The 12,321-nt window shown below is 42.3% G+C and overlaps 1 protein-coding gene across 1 annotated transcript; it reads right to left on the bottom strand.

Moving 5' to 3' along the window:
• Positions 1-722: 722 nt before the first annotated feature.
• LOC141110504 (chemerin-like receptor 1) lies at positions 723-3,103 on the bottom strand. Its single transcript, XM_073601885.1, has one exon. The coding sequence runs from the start codon at positions 2,829-2,831 to the stop codon at positions 1,734-1,736; it is 1,098 nt and encodes a 365-aa protein (XP_073457986.1). The 5' UTR covers positions 2,832-3,103; the 3' UTR covers positions 723-1,733.
• Between the last annotated feature and the right edge of the window lie 9,218 nt (positions 3,104-12,321).

The following is a 12,321-nucleotide window of genomic DNA, read 5'->3' as shown; positions in this document are numbered from 1 at the left end:
AAGATGGCAGCACTGGACCATGTGTGAAGCACCGAGTGGTGGATCACGAGATGTATAAGCATATTTTCATAACCTAGCTTAAGAGTTAAGAGGGATTAAAAAATAGAAGACGGGGCCGAGTGAAGTTCTTCTTCAATTAACAATTTAAGAGTTTTACTACAAGCCATTCCTGACCTCTCTAGGTGCATGTAGTTGCGAAGTAATTCATCCTCACAGATCACAACAGACTCTAAAGTCAGGTCTCAGTTTGTTTCTACCAGTTTAGAAACAAAATTCCGCTGGAATAGAAAGTCAAGAGCTGTGATTTCAGTGCATCTGCTATGAATTTTAAAGATGAATTTCTCAGCAATGCTTATAGCTACAGAGGTGAACAAGGGCTTGTTTTATAGTATTTTTACTGCTTGTGCAGAATGGGTTCACATTAAGGACACTTTGCAACATATGGACACTTAAAGGAGCTGCAGGGTGTGCATGTGTTCCTGGAGGTAAATTCTTACAAACCCCAAAAAATAATCAAACAAAAAAAATTTAAAATCATTATTATTTTCCCATAAAACTAAAGGATAGCTATGTGACATATAAAATAAAGTTACTGAATATATATATATATATATATATATATATATATATATATATATATATATATATATATATATATATATTTGCTTGGGTTTCCACTTTAAACAAAAACTGAGTGGAATTTGTAGCATAGCAAGGTGGCAAGCAGCTGATTTTACTTACTCTCAGTCATGCTGTATGGTTTATAAGGTGGTTTATAAGGTGGAATAATAACTTTGTTCTTCAGTAGAATAAATGCAAAACAAGCAGCCCAGCTTTCCATGACTGGTTGGCTCATCATTGCCTGTTTTTAGCACCACTGCCATGTGAAATACAATTTAATATGTACATCTTGAACTTTAATGTACAAAAGCCTAGACTAACTGGAATGCTGAATTCAGTAAGAAATATTGCCTCTGGTGGTTCCTTACACACAGGTCTCAATTAATTATTTTTGTATTAATCTTATAGGTTGTTCGTATTTTTATGGAAGTCTTTCAGCCCTTTCCCCTCTTCCCCCGAAGAAGACCCTCACTTCATATGTCGAAACGCATTGGATTCTACCTGTCTGGTTGGTTGGCAGTTGGTTTGGGCTTCTTCCATCCCTTTATGTTTCAATTTCATGTGTACTCTAGCGTCATCATGTGTTTTAGCTTTTTTTCTTGATATGATGTAAAGCAATATTGCTTACCATGAGTCACCATTACATTTTGAATTATAACAATGCCATAACAACAAACACAGCATTTGTAGAAAGGTGGTAATGAGGGTTCGCAGAGAAGGACGGGCAGTTTCACTAGCTTGGTTCCCTCACATCATTGAGAAGACTAATTTTCCAACTCAAAAGTTACTTACATCCAACTTATTGAAGGTAGTTGTACACAGCTTATATAGAATAAAATACTACTGTTCAAGAAGGTTCCAAATTTCTATAGCTCATAAAAAACAGTTTTGTAGCTTGTATCTGGGTAGAGATTTTGTATACAGACTCAAAGGTGAAGAGTGGAAAGTCAAACACATTCTGATAAACTACGAATCTTCAGATAATTCGATAAAATCTCTACAATTATATAATGCTTAGACAATCTTGCCTCTAGATGGCCCAAAAAATAGTACTCCTAAAGTAAAAATAATCTGTCTTGAGACTAATCTCCACCATATTGGTCCAGGCTCAGTCAGGTAAATTGAGACTCTTGGTCTGAAAGAGACCGGGGATTTCCTAGACTGTAGGCGTTCTTCCCTTGCTCCTCACTAAATGCAGTTTCGAAAGCTGAAAGGATAGATCTTCTCAAGGATTCTTTAAAGTCTCTGCCCAGGAAGACATAGAGGAAAGGGTTTAAGCAGCTGTTAAAGAAAGCCAGACTGGTAGCCAGTGGACTTCCAATAAGAACAGCTGACCTTAGTCCTTTATTGTCCCAGTGGTGCATAACAACTTCCAGTACAGAAAGGATGTGATATGGGAACCAACAGAGGAAGAAGGCAACCACAACAGATGCCATGACTTTGAACGGCCGGCTGGACCACGAAATATGGCTTCTTCTCAACTTCAAAGCCATCAAAGAATAGAAAACTAAGATAAGTCCAAATGGTAGCAAGAACCCAAAAAGAAACCTTACAGATATCATTACTTGGTGTCTCATGTTCCTCAATGCTACTACCTCCAAGTCTTCAAAGTCATTGGAGAAGGCGTAGTTATTGTAGCAGTGTGTGACATTGTTCTCATTGTCTCGTATGGTGTCCCGAAAGGCCAAGTAGGGTGAACAGAGGATTAAAGCTGCCAGCCAGACAGAAAGGGCGATAGCGGAAGCCAGTCTTGGAGTCCTATGGTTTTGGGCCCACACGGGTCTGACCACAGAGACACAACGGTCAGCACTGATAACGGTAAGCAGGAAGACACTCGCAAACAAATTTAAGAAAGCGATGGTGCTGTTCAGCTTGCACAGTAGAGTTCCAAATGGCCAGTTGAAACCCAGAGTAGTGTAGGTGATGCTCAATGGTAAAAAGAACGTGAAAATAAAGTCAGCTATTGCAAGGTTCAAAAACCAAACTGTATTGACGGTTCTCTTCATCTTAAACCCAGCAATCCATATCACCAAGCCATTTCCAGTGGTTCCCAGGAGAAAAGCTATGCTGTATATGATGATGGACAGGTAACGGAGTGTTTTATCAAGTTCCGAGGGTATCTCTTCCCCTATCAAATATTCATCTCCTTCCTCCTCGGCCTGTAAGGCCAGGGGGTCTGGGGAGAAGTATTGTAAAGTTGAGGTTTCCATGTTACCCAGTCCTGAAAGACAAACATTTAATGTTGATTATCTGTTCAGAAGGGAAAGATTGTAGAAATTTTAACCATTTCAATACCGGCACTTTCACCCCCTTCCTGACCTGACCAATTTTCAGCTTTTAGCGCTGTCGTAGTTTGAATGACAATTGTGCTGTCATGCAACACTGTACCCATATGAAATTTTAATCATTTTTTTTTTTCACACAAAGAGAGCTTTCTTTTGGTGGTATTTAATCACTACTGTTCTTTTTTTTATTTTTTGCTAAATATACAAAAAAAGACCAACATTTTTGAAAATATTTAAAAAAAAACATGTTTTTCTTCATTTTTATTACACACTTTTGTAAATATATTTTGTATTCTGTATTCTACTACATTTCTTTGGTAAAATAACCCAAATCAGTGTATATTATTTAGTCTGTAGGAAAGTCCACAAACTATGCTATACATATCTCAAAATTGATCCATCATGATGTACTAATGGCCTATCTCATTTCTTGAGGCTCAAAAATGCCAGGACAGTACAAATATCCCCCAAATGACCCCTTTTTGGAAAGTAGACAGTCCAAAGTATTGAGTAAGAGGAAAGGCAAGTTTTTTGAATCTGTAATTTTTTGTCACAATTTTTTGGAAAATTAAGAATTTTTTTTTTTTAATTTTTTTTTTTCACAATTTTTTTTTTTTTAACATACATACCAGTGCAGTGCAGCATCATCATATAACTGGCGTGGCAGTGATCAAAGACACTGACTGGTGACAGTATGTAAACATTTGTAATAATTATTTTTTCATTTTTTTTCTGTTTTATTAAATTTTTTTCTGTTTTCTACGATTTTTTTTTTTTTTTTAACACATTGTGACCAGAGCACAATGTGTTAAAATAGCAACACTGTAATACTTTGGGGAAGTGATCGGGATTTTATTTTTTTGCACATTATGATTGCTTATACCAGTGAATTGGCAGTACTGAACTCCAGGACAGTACAAACATTCCCCAAATTACCCCTTTTTAGAAAGTAGACAGTCCAAGGTATTTAGTAGGATTTTTTTGGAAAATTAAGAAATTAAAATAAATTTTTTTCTCAATTTTTTTACATACTAATACAGTACAGCATCATCGTATGACTGATATGGCAGTGATCAGGGTACTGCCTAATAACAAAATATATTTTTTCTTTTTTTAACATTTTTTAATTTGATTTCACTATTTTGTTTTTTAACATACTGTCGTCGGAAGAGTTTAGTGTCACCATAGAGACACTGTACTACACTGGGGGGGGGGGGGGGGGGGTGATCAGGGATTTTTTAACATGTTATACGTAATAATTTTAACTGTCATGAATGGCTTTCATTAATGACAGCTTGGTTACTACTGTGATGGTGTGATTGGGTACAGCTAATCACATAATACAGGGTGCCAGGTGCCATGTGATAGCTGTGGGACAATCACAGCATTACAACAGTAAGCAAGCTGTGATGAATGCAAGCCATTCATGACAGTTGTGCTTACATTGTAATCATGTGATCACTTTCATTGGTCATAGTGATCACATAATACCCCAGCCACTTACTGTGTCTGCTGGGAGCACACCAATGTCCATGTGCGCTGCATCATACCAGTACATCACAGTGCCTGCAGCTGCTGCCTGTTCACAGTGTGGTTAAAGTGTTACTAAACCCAGGAGCCTGCATTCACTATATCTGGTCTCCCACAGAACAAGGAAATGCAATAATTTTAGTAAATATAAACGGCTAAATACCTTTTCTCATCAGCATATGCAGTGGGGACGGAAAGTATTCAGAACCCCTTAAATTTTTCACTCTTTGTTATATTGGAGCCATTTGCTAAAATCATTTAAGTTCATTTTTTTCCTCATTAATGTACACACAGCACCCCATATTGACAGAAAAACACAGAATTGTTGACATTTTTGCAGATTTATTAAAAAAGAAAAACTGAAATATCACATGGTCCTAAGTATTCAGACCCTTTGCTGTGACACTCATATATTTAACTCAGGTGCTGTCCATTTATTCTGATCATCCTTGAGATGGTTCTACACCTTCATTTGAGTCCAGCTGTATTTGATTATACTGATTGGACTTGATTAGGAAAGCCACACACCTGTCTATATAAGACCTTACAGCACACAGTGCATGTCAGAGCAAATGAGAATCATGAGGTCAAAGGAACTGCCTGAAGAGCTCAGAGACAGAATTGTGGCAAGGCATAGATCTGACCAAGGTTACAAAAAAATTTCTGCTGCACTTAAGGTTCCTAAGAGCACAGTGGCCTCCATAATCCTTAAATGGAAGACATTTGGGATGACCAGAACCCTTCCTAGAGCTGGCCAAACTGAGCTATCGGGGGAGAAGAGCCTTGGTGAGAGAGGTAAAGAAGAACCCAAAGATCACTGTGGCTGAGCTCCAGAGATGCAGTCAGAAGATGGGAGAAAGTTGTAGAAAGTCAACCATCCCTGCAGCCCTCCAGTCGGGGCTTTATGGCAGAGTGGCCCGACGGAAGCCTCTCCTCAGTGCAAGACACATGAAAGCCCGCATGGAGTTTGCTAAAAAACACCCGAAGGACTCCAAGATGGTGATAAATAAGATTCTCTGGTCTGATGAGACCAAGATAGAACTTTTTGGCCTTAATTCTAAGCGGTATGTGTGGAGAAAACCAGGCACTGCTCATCACCTGTCCAATACAGTCCCAAAAGTGAAGCATGGTGGTGGCAGCATCATGCTGTGGGGGTGTTTTTCAGCTGCAGGGACAGGACGACTGGTTGCAATCGAGGGAAAGATGAATGCGGCCAAGTACAGGGATATCCTGAACGAAAACCTTCTCCAGAGTGCTCAGGACCTCAGACTGGGCCGAAGGTTTACCTTCTAACAAGATAATGACCCTAAGCACACAGCTAAAATAATGAAGGAGTGGCTTCACAACAACTCCGTGACTGTTCTTGAATGGCCCAGCCAGAGCCCTGACTTAAACCCAATTGAGCATCTCTGGAGAGACCTAAAAATGGCTCCACCAACGTTTACCATCCAACCTGACAGAACTGGAGAGGATCTGCATGGAGGAATAGCAGAGGATCCCCAAATCCAGGTGTGAAAAACTTGTTGCATCTTTCCCAAAAAGACTCATGGCTGTATTAGATCAAAAGGGGCTTCTACTAAATACTGAGCAAAGGGTCTGAATACTTAGGACCATGTGATATTTCAGTTTTTCTTTTTTATAAATCTGCAAAAATGTCAACAATTCTGCGTTTTTCTGTCAATATGGGGTGCTGTGTGTACATTAATGAGGAAAAAAATGAACTTAAATGATTTTAACAAATGGCTGCAATATAACAAAGAGTGGAAAATTTAAGGGGGTCTGAATACTTTCCGTCCCCACTGTATATAGCAGTCTTGTGACTTCTATCAGTGTTTGGTTAAAACTTGTAGGAGGAGTTCTCATTCTTCTCTGACTGTCCTATGAGGCTGTAGGGCCCCTGGCCCTCTGTCAAGACAGTACTGATTGGCCCTGTGCCGATCACATGCACCCTCCCAAGAAAAAGAAAAAAAACTCCTTAGCAATACACACCAAACTGAGCATGTGCAGCGTGCCCCCAAGGCTCTGTCTTATCAGGAGATGGATTGGGGACAGTGGAAGGAGGGGAGGATCAGAGAAGACAGGATCAAACAGCCTTTTTACACAATGCGGAGGATTAGCCCCTTAGGTTCCACAGTGAGTATAACAAGCATGTTTTACTGAATATACAGGCTGATTTTACTGCTGTGGGTTTAGGAACACTTTAACCACTTGCCGACCAGCCGCCGCAGTTATACTGCGGCAACATGGCTCGGCTGCACGAACCGCCATCATGTTACATCGATTCCCTTTTTGTCCACTAGGGGCGCACCCCCTGCTCGCCCACGGAGCCGATGTGAGTGCTCGGCAGTCGCGATCACTGACCGGAGAACCGGATCACTGAGGGGAGAAGTGACAGATCGTCTGTTCATACAGAATATGAACAGCAATCTATCTCTTCCCCTACACAGTCCCCTCCCCCCCTTCAGTTAGAACACACATAGGGAACACACTTAACCCCTTGATCGCCCCCTACTGTTAACCTCTTCCCTGCCAGTGACATTTTTATAGTAATCAATGCATTTTTATAGCACTGATCGTTGTATAAATGTGAATGGTCCCAAAAATGTGTCAAAATTGTCCGATGTGTCCGCCATAATGTCACAGTCCTAATAAAAATCGCAGATCAACGCCATTACTAGTAAAAAAAAAAATTAATAATAAAAATGCCATAAATCTATCCCCTATTTTGTAGATGCTATAACTTTTGCGCAAACCCATCAATATACGCTTATTGCGATTTTTTTTTACCAAAAATATGTATAAGAATATACATCGGCCTAAACTGAGGAAGAAAATAGGTTTTTTTTATATATTTTTGGGGGATATTTATTATAGCAAAAGGTAAAAAATATTGCTTTTTTTTTCAAAATTGTTGCTCTTTTTTTGTTTCTATTTGTGGGAAAAAAGAATGTCAATTTTGTTTGGGTACAGCGTCGCACGACCGCGCAAGTGTCAGTTAAAACGACGCAGTGCCGAATCGCAAAAAGTGCTCTGGTCAGGAAAGGGGTAAAATCATCCAGGGCTGAAGCAGTTAAATAAAGCCTTTCTAGGCTCCCTTATTTTAGATTCACTTCTCTATGCAATGCAGACATGTCATAGATGACAGGACGGGGTGGAAGGGTGCTGTACATAGTTTCCTGGAAACATCAAAGCACCCCGCCTCAGTACTCCTCTTTAGAGCCCTCAGCCCTAATGGTGGGCTGCCTATTGGGTGGAGTTATGCAGATACCAAAATGCCTTGGTGGGTGGATATAAGTTTGTAGGAGTGGGCATCCTTAGGTAGCCGGTATTTGCATGCAGACCACCCTGGATAACCGACGGCAACTCGAAAGGTTAAAATCCAATCCACTTTATTGAAATTGATGTTTGGGTAAAATTCCTGGAACAAGACAGTCAACGCGTTTCAGCCAGGCTGAAATGCGTCGACTGTCCTGTTCCTGGATTTTTACCCCAGCATCGTTTTCCATAAAGAAAATTGAATTTTAACCTTTCGAGTTGCCGGCTTTTTTGACTGTTCGTTACCTTTGGCTTGCAGAGGCTTGGAGCGGGGGGGCTCATAAGGTATCTAACCTCAGGATTACAGAGTGGTAGCGCTGTCAGTTTTTGCTACTGCTCCACCCTCAGTAACGCCCACATGTGACGCTCAGCCTCCATAATTGAAAAGAAAGGGAGGGGCCAAGGAAGTCAGGCTGGGGAGGAAAGTGGTAGATGATGTTGGATGAGGCAGGCTATCTCTGACATGCTGAAGATTCTAATACACATTGTGAGAAGCTCACAGTGTGCGGTGACATCAGCCAATGGGCTCCCACTGCTGTCTTAGCGAATAAGGAGGGAGAGTCCCGGGACAGCCGAGGCCTATCGTGAACATCGCTGGATTGTAGAGAGCTCAGGTAAAGATCGAGGTTGCTGGGGGAGGGGGGCTTCACACAGGTGTTTTTTTTATCTCTTTGCAGAGAATGAATGAAGGTAAAAAAAAAAATTCTTCATCCTTTAGAAACACTTTAATGGCCCTGTACTCTATTTTTAATTAAATCAGTTCTTACAGTGTATTTCTGCCTCCTTGTAACCTCCTCTGTGAGCTCCGAACCTCTCCTCTTCCCCCTCACTTCTGTTTGTTTGTAACGAGTAGTGCATGTTCATTGTGCGGATGTACACTTCTAGTCCATAGTCCATCTTGGGAGTGAGAGGGTGGCCACATTCTTACATACAGTAGGACCTTGGAGAATGAACATAGCTACCCTGTAACACACATGTCAAAACACAAGGCCGCGGGCCGAATCTGGCCACCCAGGCCATTTCATGTGGCCCTCGCACCTCTCCTGCAGCTGCAGCACCCACCTTCTTCCCCTCACCCACCTTGTCCCAGCAGTCGACAGCAGAGAGGAGGACAGAACTCCTCCTCCAGATCCGGTGCTTCTCTGTGCAGCCATGGAAAGGCTCATCTCTGCCCCCCCCCGGTCTTAGAAGAGGACACGACTCCTCCTCCACATGCAGTACTCGCGCTTCTCTGTGCAGCCGCGGAGAGGCTCGTCTCTGCCCCGCCCCCTGTATTAGCAGTTGGCAGCAGATAGGAGGTCAGTACTCCTCCTACATATCCTGTGCTTCTCTGTGCAGCAGCAGGGAGGCTTGTCTCTCCCCCCCCCCCCCGCTTCCCTGCCTCAGCAGTCGGCAGCAAAGAGGAGGACAGAACACCTCCAGATCCCGCGCTTCTCTGTGCAGCCGTGGAGAGGCTTGTCTCTGCCCTGCCCCCTGTCTCAGCAGTTGACAGCAGATAGGAGGACAGAACTCCTCCTACAGATCCTGTGCTTCTCTGTGCAGCAGCAGAGAGGCTTGACTCTGCTCCCCCCGTTTCCCCCATCTCAGCAGTCGGTAGCAAAGAGGAGGATAGAACTCTTCCTACAGATCCTGTGCTTCTCCATACAGTCGCAGGGAGGCTCGTTTCTGCCCTTCATCTCAGCAGTCGGCAACAAAGAGGAGGATAGAACTCCTCCTCCAGATCCAGTGCTTCTCTGTGTAGCCATGGAGAGGCTCATCTCTGCGCCCCTGGTCTTAGAAGAGGACACGACTCCTCTTCCACATACAGTACTCCTGCCTCTCCGTGCAGCCGCAGAGAGGCTTGTCTCTGCCCCGCCCCCTGTCTCAGCAGTTGGCAGCATATAGGAGGACAGAACTCCTCCTACAGATCCTGCGTTTCTCTTTGAAGCAGCAGAGAGGCTTGTCTCTCTCCCCCCCCCCCGCTTCCCCGTCTCAACAGTCAGCAGCAAAGAGGAGGATAGAACTCCTCCTCAAGATCCTGTGCTTCTCTGTGCAGCTGTGGAGAGGCTTGTCTCTGCCCCGCTTTCCCTGTCTCAGCAGTTGGCAGCAGATAGGAGGACAGAACTCCTCCTACAGACCCTGTGCTTCTCTGTGCAGCAGCAGAGAGGCTTGCCTCTCTCCCCTGCTTCCCCCGTCTCGGCAGTCGGCAGCAAAGAGGAGGATAGAACTCCTCCTACAGATCCTGTGCTTTTCCATACAGCCGCGGAGAGGCTCGTTTGTGCCCCCCCGTCTCAGCAGTTGGCAACAGAGGGTAGGACAGAACTCCCCCTACAGATCCTGTGCTTCTCTGTGCAGCAACAGCTCCCTCTCATCTCCCCTGAGCTGACTCCAGTCCTCCTCTGGTCCTCCTCCAGACCCTGCACTTTCTGCTTCCTAGCTCCACCCCAGCTTCTTCCCTGCAGCAGCACAAGGTAAGGGTCTGGGTGCACTGTGATGTAAGGGAGAGTGGGGGACACTTGACATCTGATGGTGGGGGGTGGGGGGGCTCTGGACATCTGGTCTTACAGATACAACCGGTCCTTTGAGGGCAACCATAATAATGATGTGGCCCGCAATAAAATGAGGGGACTTTTCTACTTCAATAGAATTCTCTTTTTTTTTTAAACAGAATTTGGTGACACTATAATTAATCCCCCCCCCTCCACTATAATTAATCCCCCCCCCCTCCACTATAATTAATCCCCCCCCCCCTCCATTCTGCACATATCGCTCATTTTGCATCGTCAGGCAGCACTTTGCAGTTTAAAATGTTAAACCTTTTATTTAACTTACTAATATTTTAAGAACGGCTTCTGTTTCCTCTTTGTATTTCTCGGAAAATTTTGTAAATGTTGTTCCTTGGCAAATTCCAAGTGTGGTCAGCCTGACTGTTTTTAGGTGGATTCCATTAAGTTTAAGGTTTAAAGTTTAAAGTTTTTTTTTTTTTTTGGTTTTTTTTCGATAGAGTAAGGTAGGGTTATAACTCTTACAAATGTATATATTATTTATTTATTTTTTTTGTTTATGATGATGATTATTGTTATTATTTTGTTTTTTATTTATTATTAATGTTATTATTATTATTTAACCAGCTCTAATAATAAAATCATTGTTTTGGTTTAGGTCACTTTAAACCCTTTCATGACTAAGCCTATTTTTGAAATTTGGTGTTTACAAGTTAAAATCCGTATTTTTTGCTAGAAAATTACTTAGAGCCCCCAAACATTATATATTTTTTTTTAGCAGAGAATCTAGAGAATAAAATGGCGATTGTTGCAATATTTTATATCACACGGTATTTGTGCAGCGGTGTTTTATATGCAACTTTTTGGGAAAAGGGACACTTTCAAGAATTTAAAAAAAAAAACAAACAAACAGTAAAGTTAGCCCAATTTTTTTGTATAATGTGAAAGATGATGTTACGCCGATTAAATAGATACCAAACATGTTACGCTTTATAATTGCACGCACTTGTGGAATGGCGACAAACTACGGTACCTAAAAATCTCCATAGGCGACACTTTAAATTTTTTTTACGGTTACCAGGTTAGAGTTACAGAGGAGGTCTAGAGCTAGAATTATTGCTCTCGCTCTGACGATCACGGCGATACCTCACATGTGTGGTTTGAACACCGTTTACATATGCGGGCGCGACTTCTGTATGCGTTTTCTTTGCTCGCAGAGATGGGGGTGCTTTAAAAATTTTTTTTCTTATTTATTTTATTTATTTTTATATTTATTAATTGTGTTTTGAAAAAAAAAATTTTTTGATCACTTTTATTGGTGTCACAAGGAATGTAAACATCCCTTGTGACAGTAATAGGTGGTGACAGGTACTCTTTATGGAGGGATCGGGGTCTAAAAGACCTCCAATCCCTCCTTTGCACTTCAAAGTATTCAGATCTCTGAAAACGGCGATTCTGAATACTGTGTACTTTTTTAAAACCGGCGCCATTGGCAACCGAGTAAACAGGAAGTGACGTCATGACGTCGCTTCCGTGTTTACTATTAGGAGGCTGGAAAGAAGCCAATCACAACTTCGTTCCAGTGTGTACCCAGCCACCGGAGGCGGCTGATTGGTCATCGGGCCTCCCGATGCAGCGGGAGGCCCGGTAAGAATGGCGGGAGGCGGCGGGGACGCACATCTGCGTACGCTCGGCGGGAAGGGGTTAATAAAGCAGAACTAAAGGCAAATTTTTTTTTTTTTTTAAGTTAGATAGAGTAAGGAAGGGAAAACCCAAAATGTGGATCTCAGTGAAAATGGTAAACAGGACATAAAGAGACATATAGAGAGGGTGAATCTCCGCAACGGGGGGCACAGACAGTAATAAAAACTGATAGGGGTTCTAATCCCTCTCCACTCCATCCAAACATTTTAAAAAAGGAGTTTTGCCTTTAGTTATACTTTAACCACTTCAGAGAAGCCCACTGCAGTTATACTGCACCAGGGTGGCCCGTTGTTCTGCATCATGTACCTGATCTTGTATTTCCGGGCATTGCCCATCAGTGCAGTCTATCAGTGACCATCAGTCAGTGCCCCCTATTATTACCG

This window comes from Aquarana catesbeiana, linkage group LG10 (genome assembly GCF_042186555.1).
Source record: "Aquarana catesbeiana isolate 2022-GZ linkage group LG10, ASM4218655v1, whole genome shotgun sequence".
NCBI lineage: Eukaryota > Metazoa > Chordata > Amphibia > Anura > Ranidae > Aquarana > Aquarana catesbeiana.
The sequence above is the reverse complement of the archived record's forward strand: the minus strand, read 5'-3'. Positions and strand labels throughout refer to the sequence as shown.

Coding starts and splice junctions, on each gene's coding strand:
- LOC141110504 (XM_073601885.1), bottom strand. CDS start 2,831: ATGGAAACCTCAACTTTACAATACTTCTCCCCAGACCCCCTGGCCTTA.